Source organism: Calliopsis andreniformis, chromosome 5 (assembly GCF_051401765.1).
Source record: "Calliopsis andreniformis isolate RMS-2024a chromosome 5, iyCalAndr_principal, whole genome shotgun sequence".
In the NCBI taxonomy this organism is placed as follows: Eukaryota; Metazoa; Arthropoda; class Insecta; order Hymenoptera; family Andrenidae; genus Calliopsis; species Calliopsis andreniformis.
The window spans coordinates 19,229,851-19,243,170 of record NC_135066.1 but is presented as its reverse complement, the minus strand read 5'-3'; the positions used below and the strand labels follow the sequence as shown (position 1 = coordinate 19,243,170).

The 13,320-nt window shown below is 34.6% G+C and overlaps 1 protein-coding gene and 1 long non-coding RNA gene across 2 annotated transcripts in view; one reads left to right on the top strand and one right to left on the bottom strand.

The window, feature by feature from the left end:
- Positions 1–10,408, top strand: part of Adsl (adenylosuccinate lyase) — a 114,540-nt gene extending 104,132 nt beyond the window's left edge. The window contains exons 4-6 of the mRNA XM_076379482.1: positions 1,250–1,401; positions 6,906–7,304; positions 9,760–10,408. Of these exons, the coding sequence (XP_076235597.1) occupies positions 1,250–1,401; positions 6,906–7,304; positions 9,760–10,023 (815 nt within the window). The 3' untranslated portion in view covers positions 10,024–10,408. The remainder of the gene's footprint in view (positions 1–1,249; positions 1,402–6,905; positions 7,305–9,759) is intronic.
- On the bottom strand, positions 7,610–8,682 carry LOC143179323 (uncharacterized). Its single transcript, XR_013001948.1, has 3 exons — positions 8,512–8,682; positions 8,169–8,434; positions 7,610–8,090 (listed from the first exon to the last, which is right to left on the bottom strand). It is a non-coding gene; the product is annotated as an uncharacterized LOC143179323 (long non-coding RNA).
- Positions 10,409–13,320: the final 2,912 nt, after the last annotated feature.

Sequence of the window (13,320 nt, the reverse complement as noted above, 5' to 3'; positions counted from 1 at the left end):
AAAATTCGTTCCCTGTCTCAGAACGACTTGACTTTAACTGTTAGGACACCTAAAGTGGGATTGGGATTTACACACTAATCAGACCCGCATTCCTTTGTTTAGCCAACTTCTTACGAACGAACAGTATCTACTGTGTTTTGCTAACAAGAAGATTCCCGGACGGCACAGGGGCAAGAGAGGTTTCTCAGTCTATATTGCTACGAGCTACGAGTCATATATTTCGCTAGACACGGTGATGATGGCGCTTTTGTAACATCAGATAGATTAGGATACTTTTCTCACACTTTTTGGTACTTACATTCCTTGTTCGCGTTTTAACCTTTTCGCTGCATTTGACGAATTGAGCTGGTGATACCATTGCGAGGCTATAAACTCAAATGACAACTGCAGCTTGCATTGCACACATACAAAATGAATAATTTAAATTTTTAAAGTAGTCATCAACCATTTCAATCTCAGGTTAAATAGAGGAAACAAATAGAGGAAAAAACAGTTTCCGACTCCATACATTCCACTCGTTCTATCCATTTATTCATGTCTCTCCCTATTTTTCATCTTCTTCTACAAAGACGATGCCGAACGAAAATAACTTATAACTATCGCGTGACTTCTACCCCATCTACTATTGCCATATGTCGGGACAAAACATCTTCAGGTGACGTCATAGAGTAGAAGAATGGCGTGCTGCACAATATTTAACTGCATTGCCTACAAGGAGATGAAAAAGGGTAAGACATAAGTGAACGAATAAAATGAGTGGAAATATATGAAATCAAAAGATGTTTCGTCTATTTAAAATAAGAACAAGCAACGGAAGTGTCGCAAAGTGTGAAAGAAATATTTTAATCTGTTCGCTGTTAAAAAGCACAAATCAATGTTAATACAAATTATTTTATTCACAAGCAATAAATAAGTTTAGAAAACGTGGTTATATAATATATTAGAATATATAATATATTAGAAAAATATATACGATGAAATATACATGTATGATGAAAAATAATAAGCAATGTCACTCATTAGATAAGTAAATATGTTCCGAATCATATCGCGTTTGGCGTCATTTTGGCATTTTTTGTTTGGCATCAACAAAATGTACTTTGTGATAATAATCGACTTAAGGCTTTACTTATGTAAAAATGAAGTAAAAACGATTGTGTCTTTACCAAGACAAGAAATGTTAGATGTTAAAAGTTTTAATAACTACCTGAAAATAATTTTTAACAATTGAATGCACATATTTGCGTAGGTGATGGAGAGAAGGTGAAACAGTTAGATCGACTAGTAACTAACATGGCTGGTTTTGAAAAACACTATTCTGTAACTGGACAGACTTACAGCAGAAAAGTCGACGTGGAGTGCTTGAATGTTTTAAGCTCTTTGGGGTCTACTGTACATAAGGTGAGTTAACTATATGGTGTAGTAATTCTATAAATTAGAACTACAATAAAATCTTGGTTACGAGAATACTGTTTAACGGAATTATCGATTCCATTATCGATATCGATTAATACAACACACTGCTCGGATAATGGAATGATGTCGAGTAAATATTGTTTATATTTTGCCTATCTTTTGTCTTTTGTTCTGTTTTATGTGTCGTATTCTTCAATTATACATTTTATACAACATTAGCGGAAAAGGTAGGAATATGAAATAATACCAGACCCTTCCCAGATAGCACACGACGCCTTGTAGACGTCTATTTTATGTTCATGTTATGCCTGAACGTCTTACGACATAATTTAGACGTCTCAAAAACATCCAAGAGCGTACATCTTAAAGACCTGCAAAGTTTACGTCTATAAAACATTTTAAAGACACGCTACATGGACGTCTTAAAAGCGTTTAATTTTTGTCTGAACGTCTTATGTACGTAATTTGGACGTACTTAAAACGTCTTATAAATGTTTCTTAAGACGTCCTAAAGACATACCGATTAGTAACATCGGACGTCTTAGAGATGTCTTTTGGACATTTTTAAGACTTTACTGGATGTTTTTAAGACGTTTTTAAGATGTCTCTGTGCTTGGGTTATTTCTTCAATAACTGCTAGGATATTTCGGAGATTGAAATGAACATATCAATTAATGTCCTTTAGTGCCGCCAGATAGAACTAGCGTAATTGACGTGTTTATTTTTGTTAAAAAGTGAAGGCGTTAGCTTTTCTACGTTTACAAAGTTTGTCAAGATAAGATTAATTCATTTATTTTTTATTGTTGGGTTTTGCAACTGCTTATAGCACAGCTCGAACGCGGGACCGATGGTCGCCCAGGCTTGTATGAGTTAGAATGAAAAAATTGCAGAATCAGTTATAGAAAGAACCGATAGCCGTCTAGGTTATAAAGCAAGAGACTCTGAATTATTAGATACACAGAAACTTTATTTGTGCTGATAGTATGTTTTCGTCACAGAGGATTCTTACAGAGGTAAAACTCTAGCCACCGTTTCTGAAATCCCAATTTTCACTGCGCATGCGTAGCTATGGTGTACACAGACCTGAATGTAGCTACAATAAATTGATGGATTAGCTTCAGATTGTGGAGCTATGGTGTAGAGACGTGAAAGTAACTACAGGAGCTATGATATGTAATCATGAATGTAGCTACGTAAATACGATTTGGCATAGAAGGATTCATTACCTAAAATTTCCACAGTTTGCAATCTATATCAAAGACTGTTGAAAGTGTCTAACCACCCACAATGAGGACGAATATCGATATTCAATTACTATATCATCTTTTACGATGCGTTTAAAACGTTCCTCCAAATAAAATATATTTCATGTAACCGCAAAACAGTTTTATTGACCTTTCTGAGAACTAAAATTAAACAAACATTTGAAATTACCTTGAATGCATTGTGAATGTATGGTACATTTCTGTAATTATTATACTGTATCATCTGATTCATCGATTTTTGTATTTCCATTGATTTTTTAATGGAACCTACTTATATTTTAACATTTTTTACATATCAGTTCATACAATTCAATGTTCTTCATTCCATTTTTAACAATCGCCTGTAAACAATGTGCAAATCACGGTGTAGTTGTCCTGTTTTACATGTATTTGGGACTTTTAGAAGTTTTGCGTTATTATCAGTTGTTAGAAAAATTGATTTTTCCATGTTTAAGTTCCATGCGGCACCCCTATATTCTTGTGGGTATGTATCCCAGATCATTTTTCTAAACTCAACATGTAATATAAAAATGTTAAATCTTTTGATATGTAATGCAGCGTTAAAGACGTGTAACTTTGTACTGATCGCGACTTCCAACCACCGACGAGAAATGCTAAAATGATACCTTTTAATTGTAAAAAGAATATAAAATTTATAAGGCATACAAAATTTAATACTACATAAGAATAAAAAAGAGGATATAAGAAAACGGTTTTGTACAAATTTTGTTTTTGATCTGTAGTTTCAAATCTTCATATATTTGTGAAATAATTGTTTTTAAAAAAGTCGTTACGATGTCAGTCCCGATATGTTAGATAGTTTGGGGATCCTGATCAATCCCAATGCATTAGATACTTTCGGGATCCCGATCAGTCCCGATGTGTTAAATACTTTTGAGATCCCGATCAGTTCTGATGCTAAATCCCACCCGATTTTTGCCAACCGGATTCGAAACTCGGGAACCCGCACACCACTAGTGATATTATGCTTGAAATATTCCGCGTTTTCCACTATTTTTTCGATATTTGTCTTTTCTCTGTTACCTACTGCCCCATAGAAAGTAACGGAAACATATTTGTTTAGAGAACTGGCAACGCTATTCCTATGATGTGCACGATCTGTACGGATTTTGGGGATACGAACATCAAAGGTTTTGACAAAAGTTTCGCTTCTGTAAGAATGCTTTGTGCAAATGTACTAGCCAAAACCCTTGTATGGTACGTTTCTACTCTTAGTTGTACCATAAGTTGCGGTCTTAGCTTGCAACGTTTCTTCGTCTGTTCATCCCTTCTTCAACCAATTGTTGTGAAATTTTTACGTTTTCCAAATGCTAATAACGCTCCTTTGAGGATCCTATAAAATTGCAACCGTTATCTCTTGCCACGGGATAGTCAGAACTGTTTCTGCAGTGAAAACGAATAGATCTTAACAGAGCGCTATATATCCGTAATTTTTACCGTGAAGCTTCATTGACTTCAGATTAGTTCGTGAATTTATAATAGTGTTACTTATTAGTGCTTATTAGTTAGTTTAGTGTTACTTATTACTATCAGTTAATTAATTTAATATTAGTCATTAGCGTTAGTTCGGTAGTTCAGTATTATTTCGTTAGCTAATTTATTCCTAAGACCTTAATTAATTTGACAATATTGACAAACATAGAGTGCTACAATTTGTTTGTGTTGTACGGGAGATGCAACACGAACATTTGCGCTGCTGTACGAATGTACAATTAGATGTACCCGAACAGATAACCGGTGACCAGAAAAATTGCAACGCGGATTCTATGGACCTTACGCAAGACTGGTTATTTTGGTCCTGACAACATGACAAGAGGATGAAAAGTAATAGGTCTGCTGAGAACGAAGAAAGAGTATTCAATTATTTGGAGGAAAATCTGACGACAAGTGTGCATAATATCGAGAGAATTATGAAAATACCTCGATTTACTACGCATCGAACCTTATATGAAGAAGGACTGTTTCCATACCACATGTATTGCACTGAAGCACTCCAACTACGCGACATGTATCTTCGATTCGAGTTTTGTCAGTAGCTACTGCGTCAGTTCCTTTTTTGTAGATATCTCTTTATGTCGTTGTGGGAGCATGGCAGATTATAATAGAGACATTTTGTAGCTTCTTTAGCAGCTTCATCTACATAGTTGTTTTCGCTTCTTCCAACATGTGATGGGATCCGTACATAAACAACTTCTTTATTCATAGCGGAAATTTCATAGTTTAGATTTATTATGGATTCAATTATTGGATCTTGTGCTGAATATGGTTTAAGGTTATTGAGATTTTCTATTTCACTCATTGAATCCGTAAATAGGATAAATTCGGAGTTATGAGATGATTTGATTGAATAGCAGGCACTTATCAAGCGGAGGTAAAGATTCTTTTCCCCGATTGAACTCGAGACGAGGGCCCGAGCTTTCTTTTGAAATGTTTTAAACATGAAAAAGGATAGCGAGTTAAAAAGAAAGAGGGTAGACAGTGAAGGTGACATAAAAGAAACATCATTAACATGATACTAATGTTACGATAAAAGTTCTTTACTTTTAATAATTTTTTAGTAAAGCTTTTACAATCATGTTTTTCAGGTTCTTCTTTTCACCTACTGAATAATGTATAATCCAAAGTATATTGTGTTTGGTTTTATTTTAATTAGAAAACCCTAAAAAATATGCTTGTCAAAGTTTTATTGTAAAATAACCAAAATTATGAAAGTTTCACCTTTGATTAGTATTGTTTCTTCGATACAGGAGCTCAGACTGAGTTACAATACCTTATCCGACCATTGAGCATCGACGTAAAGAAATGTGTCCTTCGTTTGGCACATCTAGTCTTTTCAACTACTGCATTTTGTAACTGTCTGGTACAATTTCCTCATTTTTAAAGGTAAGAACTTTTATCCATGCAGTCAATTGATTTGAATTCAACGTGTTTTGTCACATGGGCAAATCATTTAGGTCATATTTACGTATTTAATGAGTGTTAATAACTCACTAATAACATAAATAAATATTATCCAAATTATATAGTGTTTGGTCTCATTCTAAGCAGAAAAACCTCAAAAGTGCACTAATAAAGGTTTCATTAAAAAAAAACACACACACACAAATATAACAATTTTGTTCTTCCATTAACATTGTGTCACCGATGCTCGAGCTCAGATATGGTTATCTTGGTCGGTCCCTCCTTCGCTGTTAAGTTTCGCGTAATCTTGAGAGAGGTTTCCCCTCAGTGGTGGGGATGACAATCAGGCAATTACATCGTAGATAGATTGAGGCAGTTATCCAGCTTTTACTGTATCTGCATTTCTTGCAGAACGATCTGCCGCTGTTGTTGGAAGATATTCCATTAAATGTGCGGAGGAATATGGTATTCCAACAAGATGGAGCACCAACCCATTTTGCACAATGTTATCAGGTGTTTTCCCTGCGTGGAGCTGCCGTGTGCTCGAAGCAGGGGTGCCCGATAAACCTTGCCCCGCAAGTCGCTTGGTAAAAGGGACAGTCGTCCAGATGGGTGTCAGGCATTTTCGTGCCGAGTAACAAGAAAATCCGGAAAGTACGCGATTCTTGCGATGCAGGTACGGCGGAAGCTTCGGCTAGCTCGCGAGAGACGAAAAGTCATGAGTCGGAACCGCGTGGAAAAATGTAGCCTTCACGGCAAGGCAATGACGACATGGTGTGTATCTTCCACGGGTGTTTATTACAGAACACCGGCCGCATGTTATGGCACGACAACGGTAGATTGTTCAGATTTTCGACAGTAGAATCAGGCACGCGCCCGTGACAATCAGCACGCGTGAACTCGCCTGCCGAAGTTACCAGGACGTTAACGTTCAAGACAGCTCTGGAAGAAACCCGAATCGCGCCCAGCACTACGGCACTCTGTGCCCGATAATTGAGACCAAAGTAATCTGTTCAGCTTACCTTAATAATCGCTGATGATTCAGATCGCAGTCGATTCCTTTGCTACGCGAGCATGCCCCCCCCCAAGAAGGAACTTTGAACCGGATTCAACTAGTAGCTTATATTCCTGTTAATGTTGTTAAGGTATTTGAGTATCCCAATGGATTCTCTGTACTTTTGTGAGGATTTTGTGATCTGAGTAACATTTCATATCGTTTAATGTGTTTAAGTAACTAGAATTTTTCTTTAATATGTCATGTCCTTTTTTTGGACTTTCATTTGAACAAATTTAATTTTTCAGATTTGCAGTGACATCAGACTACTGGCGAATATGAAGGAAATTGAAGAGCCTTTCGAGTCTACCCAAATAGGATCCAGCGCTATGCCGTACAAACGGAACCCAATGCGTTCCGAGAGGTGTTGCAGCATTGCCAGACATTTAATGACTTTAACCAATAATGGTCTGCAAACTGCCGCGACTCAGTGGATGGAAAGGACATTAGACGATTCAGCTAACAGAAGGATCACACTATCAGAAGCATTTTTATCAGCAGATGTGATATTAATGACTCTTCAGAATATCACAGAAGGTCTCGTAGTCTACCCTAAGGTCATTGCCAGGCACGTGGCTCAAGAGTTACCTTTCATGACTACAGAAAACATAATAATGGCTATGGTGCAGGCTGGAGGTGACAGACAGGTAAATTTACTTATATGGTTCTATTATCTATTGATGTGGCAAATAAACTGTATATGAACGGTACTTTTTGCATGAATGTCACATAAAACCCTAACTGGTCTATTTAGTGAGAATTATTCTCTTATACAGAATGATTCACCAAGATCTGCCACTCAAATTATTTGAAAATTGTTTGTTATATGAAGAAATGTTCGAAATAAAATTTACACGATATGAAGGGAAGTACACAGTGCTATACTTAATTTCTTGGTATTATGCTTTGAAAAGAATATAGGGTAATGCAGTTCACAACACTTTCCTCAATTAAAATTGTGTGTTTATTTACCCTCTGGACTATGCGTAGCACACAACAAGACAACGCTTTGATAGATTTGTCCAAAGTGACCCTTTCGTCTTTGAATAATATATATCCTTGAAACTATAAGGAAGGGGAAAGAAATAAGATAGAGAAGAGAGAGAAAACCCGAATATACAGAAACAAAAAGCAAACACGCGAAAGAAGTTAGAGACAACGAAAAAGAGTCATAAAAGAAATTTAAGTGTTTCACCCGAGCTTTGCTAAGAACGTCCACCAGGCCCAAGCGTGGCTGTGAAAGAAAAACACTAAAGAAAGAAGAAGGAACAGAACTAAAATACGAATACACCTGGTCGCCTAAAATTCACACTGTCTAGAAACGCCAGAACACTGAGCAATATTTTAGTTTTAATACTTTAATATTTCAAATTTTTAAAGTTTTTAATACTTTAAACTCACTTTGAGTTTTCTAACTGTAATGTGTCCTAATCCTACAATTGAAAAGAGTGTTAAACGTTAGATAAAGAGCTGTTACGGTATATGGGTTCAAAATCTAACAGAAAACTTACCGAGATACACAATTCTTCAAGGAATGATGATAAACTTTCATGAACGTAAAATCTGTACGTAACTAACATGCCTATCGCGAAAAACATGAAAAATCGTATCAATATTGAGCGGCGCGTGTTGCGAGTAGGTATGCACGTAAAAGTGTGCCTCAATCGCTTTAATGACATGCGCTTCAATCCCATCCACAAGCCTATCGTAAACATATTCAGAAATTTGTAACTATTCTTCTCGTCGCGACCCACGTCTGTTCACTGTTTTTTCTCATCTAACATAAACAGGGCAATTTTACATAAGCATGAAACAAAAGTTCCTTAACACAACAATCCACGGTCTACCACTCACCTATACAATTGTTGTAAAGATGTGACTTTTCGAAATTTAGGTTTGACAGATTCTAGAGAAAGCCGATTTCTCTCCCCATTTGATTTTCCGATTACATTTGAATTTCCGGACTGGGGATCATCCCTTGTGAGCAAGACACGATTTCACGCCATACGTATGCGTGCATCCACGCATGACTCTGAAACACATCGCTCTGAAAGTGACCTAATAGCCTTTTACTTATCGTTTAATGTTCTTTTCAGTTGCAGGGACAAACTTTAAAAATTACGAATAAAAACCTGACTTCCAAATCTGCATGAAAAATAAAGTAGTAGAAAATTAACACTTTGGCGGCCGCACTGTTTTTAAACATTTCTTCGCTTGGCGCCGGCCGCCGAGCAATACTTTGCGAAGGTCACCACTGTGGTGTCGCCGGACGTCATAGTGTTAATTATAACATTCTGAGTTTTCCTTTATATTTTACAACTTCCTTTCGAAACATTTTTTCATAAATAACAGTTTTCAAGTAATTGGAATTGCAGATTTTGGTGAATGACTCTGTGCTGTTCGAAAAGTTGTATCAAAATGACATACTGAAGTTTGACTTGTACCATCAATTATTTATATGTTATTTTACCTACATTAACAAAATAACTTCTATGTGTATACATAGAAAATTACTTCTATATGTAATCATGAAAAGAAGTGTAAAACAGTATACAATTTTTTCTCGATAAAGCTCAATGTTTCCTTGTAACTACTGCATAAATGGATTTCAGAAGCGAATTTCTCACATTCTAGCAATAAATCAGTAACTGATTTCAAGTTCTGATGTAAAGTTACGATCGATCAAATTGGTCAGATCCTTTGGGTATGTTTTGCTGCTTCGAATAAATTAATATCCAAAGCGGAGGATTAAGGTAGCAGTTAAAATATAAAATCTTTTATCTTTTAATCAATTGTCATCTAGTCCATTATAATCTTTCCAAATAATGAATGCTCCTGGCTAACAAAATGGACATATGCTGTGACTTACTGATCTGTGTCTAAACTGTAATTCCAAGCAAACATGAATGAATCATCATGCTGTATTGAATCAACATTGTAATTTGTCTATGCTGGGACTAAGGTCTCTTATCTCACACAAGCTTTTCTCATTCAAATTTCTTTTTTGTCATACTGATTGTAAGAGTTAATAGAATTAATTAATGTTACTTTTTTGACATCCTGCAGTGCTTTTTCTCAGTTCACAATATATTTCTGTGCTAGGTATGTCACGAGAAGATAAGAGTGCTGTCGCATGAAGCAGGTGCGCAAGTAAAGCAGCATGGATTAGATAACGATTTGGTCGACAGGATCAAGAACGATCCTTACTTCTCACCGATTCTCAGTCGACTGGACAGTCTTCTTGATCCTTCCACCTTCGTCGGCAGAGCACCAGAACAGGTGACTGAATTTCTAGAAGAGGAGGTTCATCCTGTGCTCGAAAATTACAAAAGTCAGTTAGGTAGTATTGTAGAGCTGAATATTTAATAGACGCAGCACAAAATATTCTATTTCGAAAAAATCAACTTTTTATTATGGGAACTCAGACAGGACGATTTTGTAAAAAAACAAATTACACATTTATTCATGCTTCTATTAAATTCTCTGTTCTGTTTTCATAAAAGAAATAATACAAAGTATACATTAATTGTTAATCTTGAATAAATGGCAGAAGTGTAAAAGCACTGTTTGCAGTCATACACATGTTTTCTTTTTTTTTTTTTCAAAATATAACGATTCTTTTCTTCCTGTGGTTGCATTCTTCTTCTTTTACGACTCCATTAGAGGCTTCTCAACAACGTAACTGCTGTGATAGCGAATTAGTAAACAAGAGAGACAGAGAGAAGGTACGTTGCGTTCTATCGACAGGAGACTCATTTTTAACGTTTACAAATGTAGCATAGCGAGAGAAGATAGATAAAGAGAAAAGATAGAGTAGACTGTATGACAGAAAAGACAGAAATCTGAGGGTCTAGTGTTTATTCCAAACTGATTCTTCAGATACTGAGGGATAACTTTTTCATCTTTAGCTGAGATACGTTTAATATCCACGGAATAAATATGCGATACTTTTTCGTTGCACTCACATGAAGTAAAATGACAATTTATGTTTCAATGCTAAGTCAGTTACTTATCCAAAAGTGATCCTACAGCGGATTCGTTTCAACGAAATACATAACTGTAAGTTACAGAATTAGTTAAGCAATAAGAATTTACATGGCAGGAAATTAGTTGGTTATCTTTCTAACAGCTTAGGTATTAGCAAAATAGGAAAGAGAATTATCTTGTAGGTAATTTGGGTCATTGACTTTCCTTTCAAGTCTTTTTTATTGCATAAATTTTTAAATGTATGACCTTAAGCAATTGAATAATGTAATAGAAACTTTATTAAGCATCTCAGAATTCTTTTAGGTTTGTTAAATGCATAGAACAATAAAGAAATTAAGTTTAGTCATAAATGAGTGTGTCTACAATATCTAAAAAGATATATTTGTCTATAGAGAATGAACGCTTGTAAGGTCTATAGTATCTGAGGATCACAGCAAAAAGTATGTAGGCTTAGAGTGAGCATAGTGTAAGTGGTTATATTTATAGATTCCCCTACTCTTTTGCTATTTGCAATGCAATTTGTCTCAGTTATTATTTATGAGCGAAAGTATATATTCCTATGTTCATACGAACAAATTCTTGGGCAAGCTTGATATAGGTGAACGATATGTAAAAAGACTAGACAAAAAGTAAGAAAAACATGAAGAGCGCATAGTTTTCCAGTGAAAAGTGACGGAAAACTTCTGTTTCTCTGTGTTTTCTTGTTGCCATGCACGTGGAGAGTCATAGTAGAGTCCTGACTAACCGGACTTCGATTATTCAATTTCTCTTATTCAATATCGTTCATTTTAGATATAATAACGATAAGAACACAGTAGAAGATGGATTTGAATTTAAATACTGATCTGATTATTAGCACTCTGCAAAAAATAATGAAACTAACTACCAAACAGTTGCCCGAGGTTTGAATCTCATGCTTGAATGTCTAATATTCCGTATAATGGACTACTGTACTACGACGTGTGAATGAACTTTACAATGGCACGAGTGTAACGCCCAGAACAAAAGGTTTTGGAATGGAAAAGAAGGATGAAATAATAGTAAAAGTCTATAAACAAAGTTTGAACTGCAAAGAAGTGAGCAAAGCTTATTGAAAGAAGACAGAAGGAAGAAGTTTAGACAGAAAGAAAGACTTAAAAACAGAAGCTGACGAAATAGGAGAAATTAAAAGTCTACAAAAAAGAGTCAGGCATATAATTTGTAAAGTAAAGAAAAAGCGTCTTATACAAAGTAAAATGCACAGCATTATTAGAGCATTCAAGTTTATAACTGTATTGTTAGAAAGACTAGAACAGACACCGTGTTTCGGCGATATATACTTAATAAAATTGTGTTGAGATTTATAGCTTTAGAAGAAACAGTATTTAGGAAAGAAAATATAGAAAAATTACAAAAATACAGAATCTTTGTAGATTCGTGGAGAATTTGTAAATAGAATTAGAGAGCAGTATTTTCAGAGTTGTGAAAAATGAGAGAAGGAAAGAAAAGACAAGGAAAGAAGAAATAAAATGAACGTATTACAAAGATTGGAAAGAAAATTACAAGTCAAATGTAATAGAAAAAAAAAGAAGAAAACGGAAAAGACAAAGTTACTAGAAAATAATAAAAGCTCAGTTCAATAAAATATAAAATAGAAGTAAAGAAATGAAAAAAGTGAAACGAATGTAGATAAACAAAAGAGAAATACAAATCTCTATGTAAGTTTCTGAAGGAAGTTGTAAAAGACAATGAAAGAATTAAAAGATAAAACACAAGACTCATTTATAGATAGTAACAGAAAGAAAACATTCTAGTTTAAGAGTATGAAAGAAGAAAAACAATGAATCTAAAGAAAGAGAAGAAAAGAAAAATGCGACAGAAAAAGAACTGAAAGGTGAAAAGAAAGTAAAAAAAAGAAGCGTACTGAAAGAGGGCAAAAAAATGCGTAACAAATAAAAGAAGAAAAAGGCACATAAATTATAGATAAAAGCAATGAACTGGAAATAAAAAACTGAAGAAACATACGAATATTCGACAAATAGAAAAGTAAAGCATAAGATAGCAATAGGGAAATAAAAGGAGAAGTTAGAAAGAATTTTAATAACCATTCAAAGATAAATAGAAAAGAACACAGATAGATATGTAATAAACACAATGACTTGTTTGTAAAATAAACAATCAAAACAGGTTAAGCATCAGGTATGTTTGTACATGTCAATCTTTTAGCATAAAGATAGAAAAACAGTAAACCGATTTGAAATATTGAAATGCAATAAAAAAAGCAATAAGACTAAAAAAAAAAGGTTAAAGAAAGTAACAAAGTAAAAAGAAGTAACGACTAAAGTGTAATTATGGAGTTGAAGGGAAAAGTAAATCATTTTAAAAACTTTTGTGAGATACTTGAAAAAGACGGAATATAAGAAGACGAAGAAGAAGATTAAAGAAAGTAACAAAGTAGAAAAAGGAACGACAAAAGCGTAATTATAGAATTAAAGGGGAAAGTAAACAATTTTAAAAACTTTTGCGAGATTCTTGAAAAAGACGCAATAGAAGAACAAAGAAATAGTTTTAATTGATTAAATACGTTTAAAAGATACATTATAGTAAACTTGGAAAAATTTTGAAATTTTAATACTGTTAGGTAGGTGAGAAAAGTCAGCAGATAACTATAAAATGAAATAGCTTAGAAGAAATTAA